The 22,013-nt window shown below is 47.4% G+C and overlaps 1 protein-coding gene across 1 annotated transcript in view; it reads right to left on the bottom strand.

Annotated features, from left to right (window-relative positions):
* Positions 1-22,013, bottom strand: part of SSH2 (slingshot protein phosphatase 2) — a 97,227-nt gene that overhangs the window by 23,030 nt on the left and 52,184 nt on the right. The window contains exons 3-5 of the mRNA XM_054166517.1: positions 8,910-9,013; positions 5,011-5,075; positions 432-553 (exon numbers count right to left, since the gene is read on the bottom strand). Coding sequence (XP_054022492.1) covers positions 432-553; positions 5,011-5,075; positions 8,910-9,013 — 291 coding nt within the window. The remainder of the gene's footprint in view (positions 1-431; positions 554-5,010; positions 5,076-8,909; positions 9,014-22,013) is intronic.

Raw genomic sequence — 22,013 nt, 5'->3', positions numbered from 1 at the left:
CTGACATTGCCATCAGGCCCTTTGTGCCACGACCTTGGCAAGAGGCTGCCTGGCACTCACTTTCTCATTAGCTGCTCCCCTGAACCCTGATGTCCAGCTTCTCTAACTGCAGCTTTTTCCTTCTTCGCATGTAAGTTGTCCCTTTCTCTGATGTACAGATGCAGGGCTTAGGGGCCCTGCCATTCAGAGACACTTAGGGGCACTTAATGTCCTCTCACAAGCCTGAGGCTTGGAGGAACAGAGGAACTGCTGCCCTGTGCTGTTGCTTTCTCAGGTGTTGCCTCTTTTCAGAGGGGAATTTTGCATCTCAGGAAGATGTTAGGCTGCAAAAGCTGAAGCAGTCTATCCCCAGAAAGCATGGACACCAGCCAGTGGTTTCTACATCTGATGTGGGTGAACACAAGGACTTCCCCCACCTGGACACTGCGTACCTGTCATTGGAAGAGAAATCCATTCCTAGGACAATGCTCTCTTCGGTGTCTTGTCTGCCGTTGGTGGACACTACCACCATGTATCTAGTGCGGTTCTGGTAGGTACTTTCCAGTCTTACAGCCTGAAGAAAGGGAGGGGGAGAGGTCAGCAGTGCAGCCAGCAAAACACACATTATTACCTCTACAAGCCTCTTGTTCATGCTGAGTGACAGGCGCAGAAGCAGTGATGCAGTTTGCACTGGTCTCCGCTGGGCACCCAGCAGAAGTGACTTCCTCTCTCTTGACACAATGCTTCCCTCAACAGCTGGCAGGTTCCTGGTGCCTTCTGCACACCCTGCTGCAGGCCCCTTCTCTCCCACCAAGGCTGTGTTAAAGCAGCAGCCTACAATGCTGCTACCACAGTCCTCCAACTGGTCCCCAGCCTAGTGAGCTTCATGGAGCAGTAGTTCAGTCAGACAGATGGGAGTTGAACGTGCTCTTCACCTTCTCAAAGGGCTTTGTCCAAAGAGCTAGGGCTTTCCTTTAAATTACTATGTGCTACAACAGCTCCAATGAGACTCTTTCTACCACCTTTCCAAGCAGCTGGACAGATAATTAGGATCTAATTCATATGTCATTTCCTGCTGGTCGTTTGAACTCTTCTAGCAACTTCCCCAGTGCAGAAGCAACTTTATTGCCTCACATCTGGCAGGAAAAGCTTTCCCTGTAACTAAGCCATAGCCATGGTTAGATTCAGATTGCCCAGAAAAGGTCAAAGTCATTGTGCCTCATTGCTCCTACCACAACCACAAGTACTTCAGAGCCAAAAGAGGGGTCTCACAGGACTGGAGGATGCCTGAACTTCACTCCTAACACCCCCAGATCAAATGCTACTGATGGCGTTCAGAAAGCAGCTCTGCACTAAGCTGTGAATGTCAAACCAATGCTGAAACTCCTGGAAGGCTACACTGAAGTGTAATGCAAGAACTCAAGTGACTCCAGCAAGTCTTACAGACAGCCTTCTGGTTAGCAAAAGAGCTCAGGGAAGGGAGCCCAGTGTTGCAAGTTCTGCTTATAAACATCTGCAGTAGGCAGCCTTTACTTGCAACACTTTTTGGACTCTGTTCCAAGTCATTTGCAGTTATTTTAGTCACAGGATCCCAACTGCAGAAACTAGGACATCCCTAGAAAGGAAGTGTCCTAATTGTGTACACTGCTTTGGACAGCCTAATCCAACCCCAAGACACTGTCTGGCCTCAGTGTTTACCATGTCACCAAAGTTAAACTGCTTCTTGAACTTTGAACAGGGCCTGCAGGGAGCAAACATGGGCAAGGAGGAGCTGTCACGGTCCACCATTGCCCTGTGCTGTGGGCAGACACCTGCCTGCTGCAACAGGACCCAGGTGCTGAAGTCCTTGTGACCCAACAGCTGAAGCTCAAAGTGATGTTTGACATCCTTCACAAACTGAATCTCAGTTCCCCCAAGCTAGCAGCCCTTCCGAGCCACTGCTTGTGTAGACACTTCCTGGATGCCCACTGGAGCTCATGGCTCAGAGTTCAGTTTAAACAGTCATGTTATCCTTAGAGGAAAAAACTCCTTTAGCTCTTTCTGACTTAATCTTGAGGCTCAAATGGCACCTTCTAGCCTAGAGGAAGCCCCTTCTGACTTCCTCAGACCTTGCCTTGCAAGTAAATCTTGGCCACAAGATGTGTCAGAGTGCACAACAAAGGTTAACACAGCGCATGGCAGCTAAACCAGAGCCCACCGAGTGCTCTATTGCAGGAGACTACGCTGAGAGCAGGAGGGAAAGCTTCCCAGTGGCATTGCAGGGAGCAGAAGCTCTAGTGATGGGGTGGAGTAGCAAGTGCAGGCAGGACACTGTTGACTATCTCCTAGACTTGTCCTATAGGACTGAAGCCTAACAGAAGCTATCCAAATGCTGATGCCAGCAGACAGATGTGCTCTGTTCAATGAGCAGCTGTGCCCCACCCCATCTCTTTAGGAGAAGTCATGCTAAAACCAGCCTTATTTTCCTTCTTGCTCCTTGAGTCACTGGGATTCCTTTGGAAACATGGAGGATCAAAGGGGTCAGTCCTTCAAGGTGTGAATTCTGCCAAAACCAGCTGTTTTTACAACTAACCACTTGCAGCAAGACAGAAAGGGTGCTCTTCAACCTAGAAGAGCAAGAAGGCACCAAGGTCTTGGTGGTTAAAGTCATTATCTATGTTAGGAACCAAAGCTCAGACAGAAACATAAGCTTGCCTAAACCAGGAGCAGACAGACAATGGAATCCACACATAGGTTCTGTCCTGCTTCTCTTGAAGCACCAAGAGGATTAACATAATCTAACTTACTTTGCTAACCCAGTTTGGCCAGCAGTAATGGGAAATGTGGTCCTTCTGCAAGTCCCTTCAGAACAGGCCTGGGCAAACAGCAACCAAAGGTCACACATCTCCATGTTTTCAGAGGGGCAGTTAAAAGAAACAGGGCATGGCTTACTGCATCTCTCTAGATTCACCTTACACCCTCACCACAAAGCAAAGAACCATGTCTGGAGCAGATAAAGTGTTTTGTAGCATTTACTAGAATAAGAAAACAGCAAACCTGACATTGTAAACCAGCCAGCCTCCAAAGGTACTGCTAGAGCTCCAGAGTGCCCACCAGACCATGAGGAGGATGGCCTAGCTTCAGGGACTTTCTCAACAGCTCATCTACATAAAGTTAGCTTTCTCCTCAGTCTGGGTAGGTTGTTTACAGCCTGTTCCTGAACAAGTCATCCCCCTGTAGCCTTTTCAGGGCCAGCACCATTTTTCTTAGTTTTAGGCTCACCTAAACACAAGCCAACTTTATCTTCTGCTGCATCCTTCAGAAGAGTGATGTGCCATTTTACCAGCCCATTCCACGAAGCTCATACTGACCTTTCATCTTTTTCATGCTCACAGTAGTAGGTGTTTCATACATGAACACATTTCTCATTGGGATATGTGATTTGAAGACAAAAAAAGGTGCTCAGCTTTCTGAAGTCTTATTATTGAACAAAGGTAAACAAGAAGGTCCCCACTCTGTACTCAACTCATTTTTCTCCTTCCTGCTGATTTTACATTGGTACCATTGCTCTAATCCTGCTCTCATGGAAGGCTAAAAACCCTGCCAGCAGTTCCAATAGAAACAAGAGTTGCTTCAAATTTCCCGTGTAGGTTTAGAGAGGATTGGATTCCCCTTCTGCCCTCTGAGTTGTGTGAAGTCTGCCCTCTGAATGACAGCAGGCAAGACAAGAGGAGAATGCATTCCTCCCAATCCTGTATTTCAAATTTCATTTGTACCTACAGTTTAATGAGAGAGCCTGTTGCAGCTCTGCACACCCTTCCTTCGTCAAGAATCAATTAAATTCAAGTAGACCATCGAACTTAACCTCCTGCAAGATTTCAGCATTCCAAATGCAGCTCTGAACAAAAGGGTTTATGTCTCAGCCCACAAAGTCCTTATTCAACTGTTAAGGCTGATTTGTCCCAAATCACACAATGTAGCCACTGATATTGCTGAACAATGACTTTTTCAATAGCTTCCAATGTTCTAACCCTGGCTCAGATTCTGAAAAGCACCAAGAACCCCCATTCCCATCACTTCCCCTGACACTTTAGTGACAGCAAGGTGTGCCTGGCAAAGTTTAGGAGCAAGCCCTCTAATTTGCTTCCAAAGCTTGCTCACAGCAAATTATTTCTGGTGGTCATTTCTAATGTCAAAGCATTCCATAGTAATCTTGGCTGTTTCCTAGCTATGCTTACACGATCAGCCCAGCTCCAGCAGAGCTCAGGAGGATTCAGCAAACCAGAGGTGCCAGAATAACACTCCTGATGTTGGCAGTCCCACTTTGGGCATACATTGCAAAGGTGTGCCAAGACAACACAAGAAAGAAACTTCAGGCTACTGGGTGATGAGAGGTACAGATACACTGCAGCCATGCCTGACCTTGTAGAGCACTTCAACATGTCCTAAACAAACTCCTTGCTGCTCTTCTTTGGCTTCTGGAGGTCTTAGATCAATGCTATAAACAGCAATGTCTAATTTTCATTGTATCATTAGAGAAGGCAGCAACCCAGAAAGGCAGAAAGAAAGGTTCTATATAGGTGCATAGCTACACAAGATCCTACGTGCTCCTTCCTGATAAGCCATGGCATTTTGGGATGCAGCAAGTTAGGGGAGTGAGGAACACAACTGAATTAATGTGGAAGGACAGGTGTTCACACTGGTCAAACCTAAGTCACTTCCTCTTGATTTAAATAGGACACCAAGCTAATTTACCCAGTTTCTCTGGCAATTATTGCAGTACCCTGAGAGCCTAAGTACCCAGCATTTGGTTCAGACAAAGGCAGTCTGCTAGCCATACAATTTGTCTCACTGAACAACCAAACAAACAGGCCTTTCATAATTAGCTGCTTTTTTTCCTGCCTTTGTGGTTGCAGAGACAACTCCCCAAAACCACTGAAGAAACCACTCAAACACACACCCCACTGCTCTGAGGAGTTACACAGGTGTGTTTGTCAAGTGGAACTTAACCTTTGTGTTCCTTAAGAGCAGATAAGCCAAAAGCCAGCCTACCAGTCTGATGTTGTCTTCTGGGCGGAGCAGTATGAACATGGCCTGCAGGTGCTGCTGGAGATCCCCTGCAGGCAAGAGGAAAAGGTGAATGCAGAAAACCAGTTTTAAATCACATGCAAGGTCCTGGCTGTCCAGCCAGAGCAAACATCCACCAAGGAACCTGACACGTCACCGTGAGCTTCGTCACTTCCACCCATGCAGAGATGACAAAACTCCATCTCTGAGTCAGCTGCTCTCTGCTCCACGTGTGCACTCACCTCTTCCCACCTCACCATCCCCTGTCCTGCCAATGATCTTTCAAACAGCAATAAAGCCTTTCCATGCTCTCTGTTCCTTTAAAAGACAAGGCCAACTAGGTAGAAATGAACCCCACCCCACAGCTCAACATCTCATTCTTATCATGTGCACCAAATCAGCAAGCTGCCTTTATTAGTGCAGAACTACTTCCTAGACCAAAGTGTCCCCTTTGAAGTCAGGTTTAGTCCCATCTCAGAGCAGCACATGCCCACATACCTTTCTGTGCCAACCCCACCCAAGAGCAGCTAAGAACTGCCACCTGGAAAGTCAAGCAAGTTTCAGCTGCTTCAGAGGGCACCTCCTGCCTGCAGCCCAGCAAGTATTTGACTGATGAAGCATTCACATGTCTTGGGCTGTTTGAAATGCAAGATGCTTCACCTCAGTTTTTCCCTCCCCAAAATCTAACTGTTGCTGCCAGTAATTCACCATCAGGAAGCAGTTTAAGAGCTGAATTTTGCAGAGTGAAAAAAAAAAACCCCACCACCAGGACCACTGAATTGTGTCAATACATAAAAGAGAGAGGAAGTTTCTAAGACAACCTTTTCTGTGAGGCTGACTCAAGGATCTCCATTATCCATCATGCCCACAAAGTTTATTCCCTGTTCCCCAGCCTGCCTTTCCAGCCTCGGGAGCTCCAGAGCTAGAAAGTGAAGTGTTGCTCCCTTGGCCAGCTTTCACTGACTTGCAGCATTTTCAGCCCCAAACACACAAGGCATTTTGTAAACTTCCTGGATTAAGAAAAAGCAAAGGAAAGGTTTTAGCATGCCAGAATCAGCACAAAGATATCACATCCTGGCCTGTGAAGAGCTGTTGGCTCTGCTGGCATTCACGGCACGACTGCTGCTTCCTATCACATTGTCCAGCAAGCAGCAGATGCTTTTGTTTCCTTCGAGCTGGCAGGCTAGGTGCAAAGCATCAACTAGGGTGGGATCTTAGAAGTGATTTACAGTATCCCAGAGATGGCAAAAGCCCCAGCAAAGTTCCATCCTTTTCTGGCCTCCTCCAGTGTTGCTGGAGGGCAAAAGCAAGCCCACCAGCCTAGAGAACACAGCCCCTTTGCCAGGTGGCTGGGTGAGGACCGCCCAGGGAGAGGAGTGTGGACAGCTGGTACCATATCTAGTCAATCTGCCAGCTGCTGATTGCCAGTGCCCAGGATGAGATGATTAAAGAAATGGGCGTGGGCACTAAATATTTCCTCTTACGCATTTACTCTTTCTGCTGGATTCTAGCACCTCTGCTGAATTGGAAAGGCAGGTCAGAAGGTTAGCCAGCCTTCCTAGAAAATGCTCTTGTAGCCACTTGAAATACTATTGCAGCCATGGGCAGCAATTTCATGCTGGAAAGTTATGTCTGCTCTCTAACCCCCTTCTAATCTTTTGTGCCAGAGATAAGTCACGACACAGACATGGGAATGAAAGTTGAGAGTGGATTATCCAAGTCCAAGAAAGGAGACAGTTGCCACACACTCTGCCAGCTCACTGCCAATGGCTGCTTTGCCCCTCAGAGCCACTCTCTCTACATCACTGTTTTAATTTTGGTGGCACAGATGTTTTGCTTGGGAAGGGGACACACGGATCCCTTGGTGTCTTGCTCTGCTGACATACACAGGACATTAGAAGAGCTGACAGAAAAGAAAGATGGTGCACACTGTCCTACAACGGACCCTCTTCAGTGAAACCTCCAAGCACCATAAAAACCCCTCATACTACACCATTCATATCACTTGGCAAAGCAGGGAGACTGAGGAAAGGACAAGTGCTGATGTCTCATCAAATCATAGAATCATCATAGAATGGCTTAGGTTGGAAGAGACCTTAGAGATCATCTACTCAAACCTCCCAGCTGTGGGCAGGGACACCTCTCAACCAGACTTGCTTGCTTAAGGCCTCATCCAACCTGGCCTTGAACACCTCCAGGGAGGAGGCATCCACAGCCTCCCTGGGCAGCCTATTCCAAAATCTCACCACCTTTGTACTGAAGATCTTCTTCCTAAGATCCAGTCTAAACCTGCTCTCCCTCAGCTTCAAACCATTCCCCCTTGCCCTATTGCTTAGACACCCCTATATAGAAGTGCCTCTCCAGCCTTCCTGTAGGATCCCTTCAGGTATTGGAAGGCAGCTATAAGGTCACCCTGGAGTCTTCTCCAGGCTGAACAGTCCCAGCTCCCTCAGCCTATCCTCAGAGCAGAGGTGCTCCAGTCCTTGGATCATCTTTGTGGCCCTCCTCTGAACTTGCTAAATTGAAGAGACAGGAATAAAGTCTTCTAAGAACAAAAATCCCACCCCTTAGGCAAGCCAGGCTCTTCAATCCAAAACATCTTGCTGTAAGCAATTACAACACACTGGATTTGCTTCCTTGGCAGCCTGGCTTCCAAGAGCTCTGGGCTGATTAGACAAGCAACTGTTTTCCACCAAGGTCTCCTGACCTCATACAAGTCAGCTGTAGAAGATTCAACGAGAGAGGCTAAAAGCTGTGCTGCTTTGCACAGGTTCCCAAGGAAGATCACTGTTCCACTCAGCCAGAAAGGCCAGTTTTAAAATTAAGTTTCAGAACAATTTCTTTTCTTTTGACAACCGGTCATTAACCCATCTCACTCAAAGCAGTTTGGGTACTGCTTGTACTGTGGCTGGGTGGAAGCATGTCACGAATGCCTTCTGAATTGAACTCTTTCTATAAAGGTGTTTGTAAACAGATTTTGGCTGGCCCAGACATCAGCCAGGTAACTCTGCCAGATGGAGAGCTGGATGCCTGTCTGCCAGTAGCAAACTGTAGAGAAATGTACACCTGGAACCAAACTGAGTCATCTTTTGGTGGTCACTTTTTGACACAGAAAGCAGACTCCAGCCTCTTTGTTTCTGTCCCTGACCTATATGCAGAAGTCTAAAGGTCTCAGTGTTGTTTTCTTCCTGATGATTGTTTAACTGAAGGTGAAACCCCCACACACTATCTGATCCCTGTAACACCATCAGTGAATAAGCACCACATACATTGTGAAATCTGCAATGTTTGAGTTCCATTACTCAGGCTGACTTCCCAAAGAGCCAAAGCAAAAACACAACCCAAACTTTCGGCAGGTAAAGGGAGGGGAATTGAGACTGACTCCATGTCATCCACTCTGCTCCCATGTCTGAGAAGTCACAGTGACTTGACTCAGAGGTTTCTTCAGCACCACATAAGGTTAGTCTCCTCCCTTTGCTCCATCACAACCAGTTAATCTCTGATCAGGAATAACTTACTCATCATGGATCATACCCTCAGGTTTCCCAGAGCAAGGCACGAAGGTGTTGATGGCAACCCTCCAACCCTGCTCTCATACAAAAACTCAAGGATGACATTTGAGGGGGGCAGTTATTCTCAGTTCCTTGTGATGCCCTGATGTCACTCATTTGATTCTGAAGGGGGAACAGGAGCACTGAAAGCTTTTTGTACTATCAGGATGAAACATGGCAGATGAAACATACCAGGTGTAAACAGAAATGTGTGTCAAGGCTTTAATACACACCAGGTGTAAACAGAAATGTGTGTCACCTGGTGGGAAGGAACTTGAGAGGTGGACTCAAGAGTGAGCAGCCAAGCCTCAGCCATGAGAGGCAAGACATTACCTGCATGCTTGTTGCGCCTGTGACTGATCCTGGGAGTAGAGGACCCATTTCCTCGTGGCAGGAAGAGCGCTGCACCTTTCACAGTGAGGAAGCTTTCGCTGATGCTGCGAGGGGAGAAACAAAGAGTTAGTAAGGAAAACTCTATTGTCTTTCAAAGGAGAAAAGCAATGGAAGGAGAGAAGTTCAAGGCATTGGATGCATCCTCTGTTCTTTTCCCCCCAAAAAAGTGATTTAGACCAAATTATTTAGTTGGTAAAGAACTTCCCCACCCAGTGCAAGTACTGGAATCATTCAGAGCATAACTGAGAACAACGTGAACAGAGAAACATTGAAAAGCAGAACACATGCCTGGTGCCACTCTGCCTGCAGAGGTGGAACCTGAGCAGGCAGAGGGGATTAACCTATGGCTATATTTTCAATCTGAAAGTCAAGATGAGAGCTCCACGTTTCTAAATGGCGATTACTGCAGCCGGCCCACGCGGCTCTCTAATTACGGCCTCTCTTAACCCTCTGCTTTGTGGCTCAGACACAGCTGATGCCCTGCAGAAACAAATGGCTCCCTTCAGCAGTTAGCCAAAAGAAAATTAGTGCACATAAGAGATTAAGAAATCATGAAACCACTGTCTATGAGCTGTATGGTAATTAAATCTCAAAGACATAAATTAAAGGCAAAACTGTAATGCTGTTGTATTCAGACATCACTCAGTGCCTTGATTTTGCCCTTTCTGAAGTCACATGAGGAGAAGGGTTTGTGGCAAGGGACAATAAAGAGTTCTCCAGTTCTGTAGAACAACTGATACTTCAGGCACATCTTCCAGTAGCTTTCTTAGAGATGCTGTGGCTCATGGGAGAAGCGAGACACCCCATGGATTTTTCAGTTAAGCCATCCTGTGGCACAGTTAAGGGCTCCTGCTTTTCTCAGCCATATAGGCTTTGAAGAAAGCCAGAAACAATTTTACACAGTCAACAGGATGGTTGATGAGTACAATGAGACAGGATGGGAGAGTCCCTGGCATCATGCATGCCAGCAGCTCCCTGTCCTGTAAAAGGCATTGGCTCGCTCTCTTCCACCAAACAAGAGACCAGCAACTTCTCGGTTCCTTTCTCTGCTTAAACAAATACCAAAACTAACTATTTTTCCCCTTCCTTTAGGGGATGAGGACAGGGCAATAATAGGAATAAAAATTACCACCATGTATTTGAAGCAATTCCACATTACAAGATGCAGGTGAAAGCCAGCACAGGCCAAGTCACCTCCCTTCACTGCTGCTTCTGCTCTGCTGAACAAAGGCTGCCTGCAGCCCCTGCTCCAGGGCCATGTTTCAATGGCTACTCCAAAGCAGGGATGCACCATGACTGAAGACAACAGCATCACAGAGAACAAATGTGACCAAGAACCGGGACACAGCATGGCAGGAGCCTGTGATCTGCCAGTTCCATGATCTGAAGCTGACTGCTTCAGCAAGAGGCTTTGCCTACTATGTTTTTATAGGTACAAGAATTATAAAGAGCTTGGGTTAAAGCTGGGTTTCCCCCTAACCTCATGCAGATTTCTGGGCACCTCTCTATTTTCCTGGTGGGGATACAAATAAATCACATTTTCAGAGTTCCAGCAAAGCAGATGCATGCACTCAGGAAGCTGCAAGCCTGTAGCACATCCCAATGGCAGGATGTCACAGCCTCAGCTCTCCTCCTTACTGACAGGAGGAGAAAGCTTCTCCCAGGACTGCTCTCTAAACTTAAACCAGCTGTTGACAATGCAGTGACTGGTTCAAGAAGCCAGTACTTTAGGCAGGAAAAAAGTAAAATGAATAAAATCTCTTGTCTCACATTAAAATAGATCAGAGATCTGCTGCTGTTAAACCAAAACAACACTATAACTTCATTGGACACACTGAGCACAGATGTTTCCTCAGACTCTCCTCATATAAAGAGTTTTGACTGAGGTTTTCTAGCTTTTGGTGACAAATAGGTCCTCTGACAGTCTGTGCTCACCCTAGCAGCAGAGCCACACTCCCACCCACTGCTGGTTTTCCCTGCTGCCGGCCCAATGGCTCCCAAGCATAACCTGGGCTTTGAAGTACCTGATAAAACCTGGTTTGCAGGAGCCTCCTGCAGCCTCAGTGCTCTTTGAAACAGTCTCCTGAAAATGGACTGGGTACTAAAAGGCAGTAAATGTGGTTAAGGGAGAAGCTGAGTCCAGGAGAGCAGAAGACGGAGCGCCAACTTGGCAGAGGTAACAAAGCTGAGCTGTATTTTATCAGCACACCAGGGCTGTCATCAGTCCTCTGCTCTACACAGTGCCTTTCTTCTGGAGAAATTTGGGATGCATCTATGAAAGAGTGATTCAAGCTCTGAGCAACCCTCAGCACTACAGCTGTGCAAAAAATCCCTTCTGTTCCAAGTTTAGCCCCTTCACCTCTGAAGTGAAGGAGCAACCTTAAGGCCACCAGCCATCAGCTATTTGTACTTCGTGGCTCACTGGGAAGAGAACCAACAGAAGATGTAAGCAGCTCCTACAGAAATCACTACTTGCACCAAATTTTCTCCCAGGCAGAAAAGCTTTTGGATAAAGGCACATCATCAAAACTATTTCAAGCCTTTAGCACAAAAAGCACAGACATTCCCCTCAGAAGACCCGGTTTCTAAACAGCAGTAACAGCACAAACAGAAGCGATTCCTGTGCTCCCAGCCTTGCTGCCCAGCAGCTGAGCTCCTCCTGCACAAGAGAACACTGCTGGGTTCACAGCAAATTCTTTGTGCTGCAAAAGCAGGGAACCACCTAAAACTTACAGATGGCAAGCAACCAGTGAATGCCTTCCCAGCTGTTATCCTGTACAACACTCCTCATTAACTGCAAGCACAAACACCAAACACACTGTTTTGAAACAGCAAGTGTTACTGCTTTCTGGACTCTGCCAAAGCGATGCCATCACATGAATCCTCTGACGCTCTGCCACGACCTCCCTGCATGATCCCTTCCAGCTGAGGGGATGCTCACCCAGGAGCTGCTCACCAGACAGGGGGTGGGTGGATCTGCACCACCCACCAGTTTTCAATGACAAACTCTCAGTGTAAAACACTCAGAAAGGAACCACAAAGTCTTCTTTAGAAACTATTTCATAAAGGCAAGAAAGCCTTTTTAAAAGTACAGTAAGGCAAGCAAAGAAGCACCTGAAGAGCTTCTGGCAATGTTTTATCCTAATAAACAATTAAGTTATTGGGAGCCTGAGGATGACTTCTCAGTCAGCTTTACTTACTCATCAGAGCAGCTCCTTTACAGCAGGCTCTGTCCTGTCCAGCCAAGCCCTTAAATGGACACCTGCCAAGTAGCACAACCAAAAGAACTGGCACCATCCCCTGGAAGATTCAACAGGAGAAGTCCTCTCACCATGTCCTCCTGCACAACACACAGGAACATATCAATGCCATGAGGAGCAAACCTCCTTGTGCTGTCACCTCACCAGCAACACGAGCACTGTGGGGAGGCTGCACCCGTTCTCCCTTGTCCTTAGAAGAAAGCAGGAGATTAAAAAGCAGTGGGATAGGGGAAATGAAGATATCAAGATACTTGACATTTGACTAGAAATCCACTACCTGCATTATTTACAGAACTAAGTGATTTTGCTGTCAGGCAAATTGCAGGCAGGCAAGTCTGACAGTAAGGAATGACACAAGTTAATCTTAGTGTTGGCTAACTGGGAGCATTAAGCAGCCCAAGCCCTGAAAATAGGAAGTGTCAATGCAGATGTGTATGAAGCACTGGGGATTTCAGCTGGGAGCTGGCTCTACCAAACACTGCTCATGTGTGCAGTCTACAGCAGCCCTGTCTGAAAAGCCAGCAGTTAAGCAAGGGCAAGACAGGGAACACATGTACTGCAGAAGGGTGTCTCCTGGGAAGTGAAAAAAAAAAAGGGAAAAAAACCCCAAAACCCTGTGTGTCCAGCTCCTTTCCCTCAATTTTAAGCCAGGCTGCTCCTCAAGAACCCCCCAGGATGCTGCTCTGGCATGAGCTGGGGGGAGGGGAAGCACACATCTTTGCACTGCACATCTCATCTGCTGCCAGCTCAGCTCTTATCATCCTCCTTTAATCCACAGGCTGCAAAACACGAAACCAAGAAAAAAAAAAGCCCAAAATTCAGGGGCAGGCAGGAATGGTGTGGCAGGCACCCACACTTAGCTCATTCTCAAGCCGTGGAGCCAGGCGTGGAGGGAGGGAGGGCAGCCGGGGACATGAGAGCAAGAGCCTGGAGCACGCCAGGACTCACCCTGCAAGAGCAGCAATTCCAACTGCAGCTTGCTGTGCCTGGTGTGGAAAAAGTTACAGGAGGGCAGGGCAAGCAGCCTGCTGTTTTTCTCAGCACCTCAAGCTACTTCCCTCCCTCCTCCTGCTCCCCTTCCCAAGCTGGTTGTTCCCCTTCCTCTGCAGGCAGGTCTGGGGCACAGCATTACACCTGCTCTGGGACCAGCTCTCACCACCAGTCTCCATGCACGATACCTGGCCACAAGAAAGGTCCTGGTTAATAAAGCAGTGTCAGGGTGGCACTGTCAGGCTGGGTACACAGCTGGAAGTACATGCAGCCTGGCAGCCAAAGGCATCTGTCCATCAAACCACCGGAGGAGAACACCACACACCTCCAGCAGCCTGCTCCACAGAAGCACCAATCTCTCACCCTCACTGTGGTTTGTTTTTCTGTAAACACCCCTACTTCCCTTGCCTCCTTCTTAAAGCACCTGGTTTAATAAACTGCCAACTAATGAATTATCCAGAGAAGAGCAATGGCTGGCTTCCAGCATAAGCCTGTGCTCCTAGGTGGGTGATGAAGGCACCTGGTTCTCTTCACACAGAGCCCAGATCCCAGAGCTGTGTCAAGCAGAGCGGTAGCAGTCACTGCTAAAAGCCCCAAACCCCAGTAAACAAAAAGCCACCACCACAACAGGGAAATGGAAAAGGCAAGGACAACGTAGGATTGCTCTGCACTGCCATTTGTATCAGCAGGGTCAGCTGGCAGCACACACAGACAAGTCTAGGCTTCTCTGATAGCCAAAATAGAAACAAACCCAGGGCAGAGCAAAACAAGGGTCATGCCTTACCCAAAAGGGCTCTGCGGCACTGTCAACAGAGGTGACAACACTGAGGGCAGGGAAAGAAAGGGGAAGTGGTTGTCCAGCAAAGGCTGCCTCTTGCCACTCAGCACTTTTGCAACTTAAGAAACAGCACAAGGAGAAAACCAAACAAAGCGTGGGAACCCAGCTCCAGCTCAGACGTTTGACGCAAGCTGCATTTTTAGAAACAGCTGCATTTAGGCCTTTTTTCCCTTCTCTTTTTAAAAGGAACTGTCTACAGGCACTTCCTCTGCTCCAAGGTGGGGCTCCCTGCAGAGATAATTCGGCTGCAATGACACAGAAGCAATCACAGAAAGAGTTTCAACGCCAGCAGCAGTTCGTTTCTACTGCCTTATCTACCTTCTCCCCATAGCCAAGACATCTTCCCCCTTGCTTTGGTCCCTGACATGGCCATCTGCTGAAACTGAGCTGAGAAAACTTAGTTTGCTAGAAGATACTGAAGGTGAGGGTGCTGGGTGTGAATCTGAGCTCTAAAAGACTGCCAGCTCTGAAGGCATTCATTTACCTTCTCCAAGTGTGGAGAGAATTTCTGGTAAATTCAGAGGGCACAACCTGCACAGGGGAGCACTGATGAGCAAGGTTGCTATTCAACCACCTCAGATGCATGAAACAACTACACTCAAAGACACAGTTTCAGAGGCAGGATCTAACCAGCCTTAGGTCATCCAACAAGACTGTAGGGAGTGCTGACACCCACTCGATACCCTCCTGGGTTAATGGTCTACAAGTCAAGCCCACTACTGGAAAAAGCCATCATGCACACATGCCACTGGTGATCCTGTGCTAGCAGGGTCATTTGAATTGAGCTCCAGAAACCATTTTGCAAACTTCAGAGTGAAAGCAGCTTGGGTATGCTGGCGAGAGCAATGGCATGCTTTGGATATGGGACAGAAGATGACAGCTCTGGGCTAAGAAACTCGTCCCTGCCAGAGATGCCTTGCTGCCAGCAAGGGGAGCAACAACAGCTGCTGTTCGCAGCCAAAGTTTTTCAGCCCACGCAGCTGCGACGGATCTGCACTGTGCTGAAGACAACCACAACCACCTGCAGCATTCCTCTGCCTCCTGGTGCCCCAAGCCTCACTCTGCAGGGGTGAGCCAACCTTTGGACTCCTACAAATGTATTCCCCCACAGGCAGGGCTGGGATCTATTTGTTACAGGTGCAGAAAGGCAAACTGTGTTTGGTTGTAAAATGGACTTCAGAAGATATGTTGTAACTTCTAACATAAATCAACATCCACATGGGTTCTCCTGTTCCCCTCACATACCCTCACTCTATGAATGAACCAGCTCACAGACTGACAGACTGCACTGGGTTGGAAGAGACTCTCAAAGGTCATCTTGCCCAATTCCCCCGCAGGCAGCAGGGACACCTCCAAATAGATCAGGCTGCCCAGGGACACATCAAGTCTGATCTTGAACATTGCGAGGAATGGGGCCTTGACCACATCCCTGGGCAACCTGTTCCAGTATTTTACCACTCTCATTGTAAAGAACTTCCTGCTAATGTCTTACCTAAATCTAACCCGTTCCAAACCACTGCCCCTCGTCCTCTCTCTACTAGCCCCTCCCCAGCCTTCCTGCAGGTGCCCTTCGGATACAGCAGTGTAGTTACATGATATATTGTATAGATGCAGCTCCACACCCTAGAAACTCTTCCCAAGGCAGACCCCTCACCAGCCTGCCTGGCCCAGCCAAGGCTGCGAGCTCAGCGCTGCCCACCCCTCCGTGCGGCCGCCGCTGGCAGCTCCAGTTACGCTTCCCGGGCTGCCGCCGAACGCGTGCCCGTACAGTGACAGCCACACAGCCCTGTCCGCGTCACCTCGCCGCTGAGCCCGCTGCCACCGCTTCCTGCCAGCCCCCAGCGAGCCTCCCTGTGCTGACCTGTGGCAGCTCATGGGCGAGGGAGATGTGCCGAGTCCCAAACGCCGCTGCCGAAACCCAGCATGGGCTGGGACATCCCAGCACGGGTCAGCAGGTAGGAATTTATTTCAGTGAACACAAAGCTGGGCAGAGAGCGTATGATTCACCACAGAGAGTCATGCAAGGATGCCCAAGCCACCACACACACCATAACGCTCATTTCCCGCACAGCACAAATAGCATAAACCACCGCTGCCTCTCTGCCTCGCAATACAGCACTAAGGGAGTCCCAGCAAGCCCCGCGTTGGGTGGCCCATAGTCAGCCTCCAAGCTGGCTTCAGAGAATCCCAAGAATTCAGAGAGAAAGAGAACTATTCCAAAAAGCAACAGCAAAACAAGTTGTGCAAACAAAGCTCTGATGTGCTCTGGAATCCGAGGCTGAAGATATGTACAAAACCATTTTGTACCTCCAGCCCGAGCACAGCAGTTCACGTACCGCAGACAGGCAGCTAACGCAGCCGGGATGCTTATCAAGAAATCTGGGCACTGGCTGTTTACAGAAGAAATCTCATTCTGTGCACTTTTTAAAGCAAGAGACCCAGACCAGAAATGAGACTGTGCAAGGAATTTGGTTTACATGATAGTCCCCAAAGGCTTCCAGGTCTCCAAGTCAAGACATTCCCAGATTACAGCCCTACATGACATTCTTGTGCTATATGCTGTTTAAACACCCACAGACTCTAATGCATACCATGGGGTTCATGGAGCAGGACAGTTATACCCAGGAGAGCACTCCACAATGTTTTACCACCACGTGCTGCGCTCCTACCAGGCTCAGTTGGTCCACAACGAGCCAGCTGCTGTGCTATGAACCAAATGCTTTCACAAAGATAGTCTTAAAACACACTTTAATCAACGTGAGAAAACTTCATGAAGAGAGTCTGCCACATCGTGGATGGGAGGAAAAAAAAAGGTCAGCTTTGTGATTAGTTATCTTCAGAAAGAACAGCCTCCCAGTGACACGTACTTATCTTTATTTCTCTGAGTTAAGACAGTCCATCTGGATCATCTTTAAACCACATGATAATCTCCTCTGCCACCAGAGTTTGCATGCATTCCCTTTGTACACAGCACATCCCTTTTTCAACCTTCAACAGCAGCTGACGTGTCCTCCAGCAGTCGGTTAACCACCGCCAAACCCAAAAGGCCTCGCCCCACTACCCTTAAACACGTTTAAGATGGTATTTTATATCTCATTTTCCCTCCTGCCTCCCTGCACGTGCAGGGCCCATCGTTGTCACAGACCTGACCATCTTTGGCCTGACTAGCAGCACCCCATGAGAAGGACCCCGCAGCTTTAAATATGACTGTAACACAAGTCACAGGAGACACACTAAGGTCAACGTGGGTCCCCCCCGGCAGCAGCCAAGTCCAGCAGCACCTATATTTAGACAAAGTATGCCCAGCACTTCAAAGATGGAAGGAGACCACCCACTTGCCTGAATCACCAACAGGGCTGGCCACCTCCCTGAGCAAGGGGCAGCCTGACGAGGAGCTGGCAAGCACCCTGGCACCTGCTCAAAGCAGGGCACCCAACAAAACCACGCTTCCCCTGGGCATGAGTCCAAGCTTGGAGATGCAGAGTGGAGCAGCCACAGCCTGGGTGTGGGCAGGCTGAGGACATTGCTCCATTGCTTCTTTTCCTGGTTATGGTGAAGGTGGCCAGCACCAAGCATGGCTGTGGTCAGCCAGGGAGCAGAGATCCTGCCACCTTGTGAAGGGATACTGTGCCAGGATGGAGCTCTGCAACCACCCTGACACCCAGAGCAGGATATGGGATGGAGGAATGACACTGGGGAAGCAGCCTGGCTCCGTTCACAGCCTCCTTGCTTGCCCTCAGTAAATACAGTAATCGACCCCTGTAAATAGAGCACCAAAACAAGGACCACTCTGTCTCCACACAAAGAAATTAATGCTGAATAATAAGCCATTTCCTCTGTCCTAAAAAGAAGCAGATGCTTGTTTACCAAAAGCATCAAAAATCATCAAGAGGCTGTTGGATTTGACTCATAAAAAAAACAGAAGGAAGTTATTTGTTCATTATTTGAACTTCAGCAGCACTCAGCACTTTTGAGTTTTCTCTCATTCTTATTGCATCCTCCCCATGCACAAGGGCTATTTGATCCCTGAATGACAGTTTCCAGCAGGAACAGTAAAATCAGTTTGGGACTGACTGTCCCTTTAGATTAGCAAAAAAGGACAGTCAGCAGTAACCAGCAACGCGAGGTGGTTTGTGAATCCTTTCAGAGAGCACAGCCACGTGCCAGGTTTCTTTCAATAGGTTTTGATTTGAAATTGGGAGTCCCAGGGAGCTTTACCTGTTGTGCTGATAGGACCCAGAACCAGGTTATTGATCTGCCCACCCTTGCAAATACACCACTGACTTCATTGTGTGGAACAGCAAAGCCACAATTAAGGGAATACAAACGGCTGTAAATAATAACCTGACATTTTAATCAAGTTATCAGTGAGAAAACATCAAACACAATGGATCAGAAATGCTTTGGAGTCCAAATAGTTTCATGGATTCTCTGTCTTTTCTTTGATCCAAGGCTACACTCAGGCCAGTCTTTTAGCACAAGCAAGGTTAATGCAAACTTCAGCTTCTCCCCTGCACAGCACACCTACCCCAGCAGCAGCCAAGCAAAGCACTCTGACGTTTTGCTGGTGTAAGTGACAATCAGTTTCTGGAGAGCCATCAGGAAAAGCTCTCCAAATCAAACCATGAGATATAATTATGATGCATTTCAAAATGCAGACTCAGCATCACTTTCCAATCCAACTCTTCCCCCCGCGGATGTAGCAAATTCTTCCTGGAGACAACATCCCTTGTGACTCTGCTTTTTCTTCTGGCTCTCTGAATAGGGATCAGCTTACCAGGAGTCCTTTATTCCTGAAATATTTCCATTAATCACTCACCATACACCACTTTAAACAGAAGCTGACAGAGTGTGGGATGTCTAACACTACCACAGCATCTCCCAACCTAAATAGAGGCTGAAACAAAGGGCAGGCCAAGGAGGGGGGGAAAGGAACCAGAAGATATTCTAAGTAGCAGACAAGTGGACTTCTTCAAATGGTTCCCAAGCATTGAAATGTTTTTATACCTGCAAACTAAATGAAAGGAGAGAAGCAATACCTTTGAACCTTCTACACTCCATCATACCTGCTTACAAACAGAGTAAATAAAACTTGAAACGTCACTCTGCAGCTTGTGATTCCTCAGTGCAGCTGCAAATGAACCTACCCTTTTAACACCTTAACACAACTCTCAGCTGAAGGAGATTGTCAGTGTTTAATTAAAAAGAAAATAAAAAAGGCATTTAAAGGAGTTTGTAAGTCAACATAAAAACCCTGCAAAGTTTTGCTGGCTAAGACTCACGCTGGAAGCATTAAATGAAGTTTTAATTTGCAAGAGCTTGGAACTCCATAGAGAGATTCCAGATGTGTTTATCCCTGCGAAAGTCAGGTGCTAAATTTCATCAGAATTAGCACTTTAGGCAGTTTGGCAGCCAATTTTCAGTGGTTAACTCAGGTCTTCATATTTCCTAAAAGCATGCAACCCCTTTTATAAACCACAAATTAAAGCAGAAAGACCAACGGAATACTAAGCACTGCTGAGTATCACAGAGCCAGAGAAGCCTCTAACGAGAACGGAGTGTACTTTAGGGAAAAGGCTCTTAAACAGCTTTTTAAAAGGCTCTAGAATAGATTATTTGCTTAATTTCAAGCTAGAGAGCCTCTCATAAAACATTTCATGGTGTACTTAAAGGAACAAAGGACAAAAAAGTCAGTAACATTATATGACTGTCAAGGTTTTGCTCTGGTGACTGTGCTGGGAAGTTCGGTGATCACAGAATGGTCTGGGCTGGAAGGAACCTCCAAAGGTCATCTAGGCCAACACTCCCCTGCAGTAAGCCCAATGGCCTGCCCCATTTTGTTTTTCTTGTGCTGAGCAGAGGCTGCTATCCCTAACAGGGGCTTCTGGGCTCCCTTACCCACCCCCAGCATGTTGAGGGACTGCAGCCCCGTTCCCTTGCACACACTGAACTTGTTAGCACTTCACTCTCAGATGGGTGCTCATTCTGTGCTCCTCAGCCCTGCTTGTTAACAAGGCACATGAATATTCCTCCCTTTGCCTTTCTTACAACTTTCTCATGGTGACAAGCCAACAGGAGGGCTAGAGATGGTGCTGACAAACTATTTGTTTTTATTTAGACTAACTGGCTTTGCCTCTTTGCAACACAGAGGAATGCAGCTGTTCCACTTTGCATTTGTTTTTTTATTTCCCCATCTCTTTTTCAAAACAAATAAAGGATTAAAAAAAAAAATCAACACAAACAAAAAACCAAACATCCCTAACAATAACAACAATGAAAAAGCCAGTGACAAACTCTTCAACACCACCACACAATGAGCCTTAAGAAAACACTTCTGGGTTCATTTTAGTCCAGCATTGAGATGCAGAAAGCAAGCAGAAGACTAACAGACTAAATTCTAGAGGACAAAGGTAAGATTAATGACAGCTTCTCCCGTCTGTACCTTTGTGCAAAAGAGGTTGCCCCTTAAATTATGACCTGGCAAAGGTAAATTTATCATTTGCTAATCAAAATTACCCTGCTCTATCCTGTCCCTCCTGCCATTTGAAGCCTCTCATGAAACATCATCAACGCATCCAGAATACGGTTGTCAGTGCCCCTCTGTCAGCCATCATCTTGACCAGAGAGGTGGCTGAGCCATGACACAGGTCACAGCCCACTCCGAAGTACCCTCTGAGGACACTAAGAACAAAGTAACAAGAGGCTCAGATCAGCAAATTCATTCTCTTTATGGTGGTGAACAAAGCAGGCGGGAGAGAGGAAACACAGCAGCTGAGAGACTGTAACACCAGTGCACAAACTTAGAACTAAGTCTAAGCTCATCTCAACAGTCCTCTGCAGGCACAGGGGTGCCAACCCACCCTGGGCACCTTGTGACAGCACCAGACCAAGAGATGAACTTTGATTCACCTCTGTGCCTGCACAACAGCCACACTTGCAAAATTCAGATGCAACAGATCTGCACTTTTTCAGTGAGTAGCTGGAAGCTTAACAGAATGTGAACCAAACCAGGACTGCAGTTTGAGGGGATCATGGGCAGGAGAAAGCCAAGGCTGGTGGGACAGTATGGACCTCATTAGGCCATTGTGAGAAGTGTGCAAACAAACTAAGGACTTCACTGCTAAGTGACAAAGATCATTTGTTTAAAAGAAAGGCCTAAATCATTTATGGTTCAGCAGTCTGTGGATTTAGCCTACTTTTAACAAAGGTGTTTTGAGAAAAAACACACTTCTTAAATGGCTTATTACAAATAAAACCAGAGACCACAAAGGGCTGAACCAATGTTGATGAGGGCCAGATAAGTACTGGATAAACAGGAAAAATACACAGAACCAGGAACCTGTGGCCTTAATATTCCTAGAAATACCCAAATTTGAGAAGCTGCCAATGCCAAGGAAGTGCCAACCCTACTGGATTCCCAGGCTCTGTGAATGCTGGGGCATGGCTTCATTTTATCATTCACCTCTACAGGTTTTACTTTCCCCAGCCTCTCTAATCTGTGGGCTGATGTCTTTGAACCAGAAGCTTCTCTGTCACAAAACACTCATCCCACACAACACAGCAGGAGGTGACTGCAGAACAGCAATTGTCAGTCCCCTGTCACTTCCCAAGCTGCTGGATTCAAGCTCTGTCCCGGGCACATACAGAGAGCTAAAGGGGTGTTCCCTGAATGCTTCAGCAAAAGCACAAACACGCAGAACTAACAACAGGAGAGATTTTTACTCCGTGTGTTTGTGAAAATAAAGTCTTCAGCCAGCTGCTACAAAATGCCAGGGCTGGAAACTCAAGTTGCAGATTTGCTCTGTACACATCACATCCATTACACCAGGGAAAGAAATATTTGCTGAACTAGTCTGAAGCCCACAGGGGCTGATAATTTCAATGCTGTTTTGTCAGACTAGTACAGAGGAGACAGCAAGTCTTCAGAACCCATTGAAGAAAGGGATGGAGAATTTT

The sequence above is a fragment of the Dryobates pubescens genome, chromosome 13, assembly GCF_014839835.1.
Source record: "Dryobates pubescens isolate bDryPub1 chromosome 13, bDryPub1.pri, whole genome shotgun sequence".
Lineage (NCBI taxonomy): Eukaryota > Metazoa > Chordata > Aves > Piciformes > Picidae > Dryobates > Dryobates pubescens.
The sequence above is the reverse complement of the archived record's forward strand: the minus strand, read 5'-3'. Positions and strand labels throughout refer to the sequence as shown.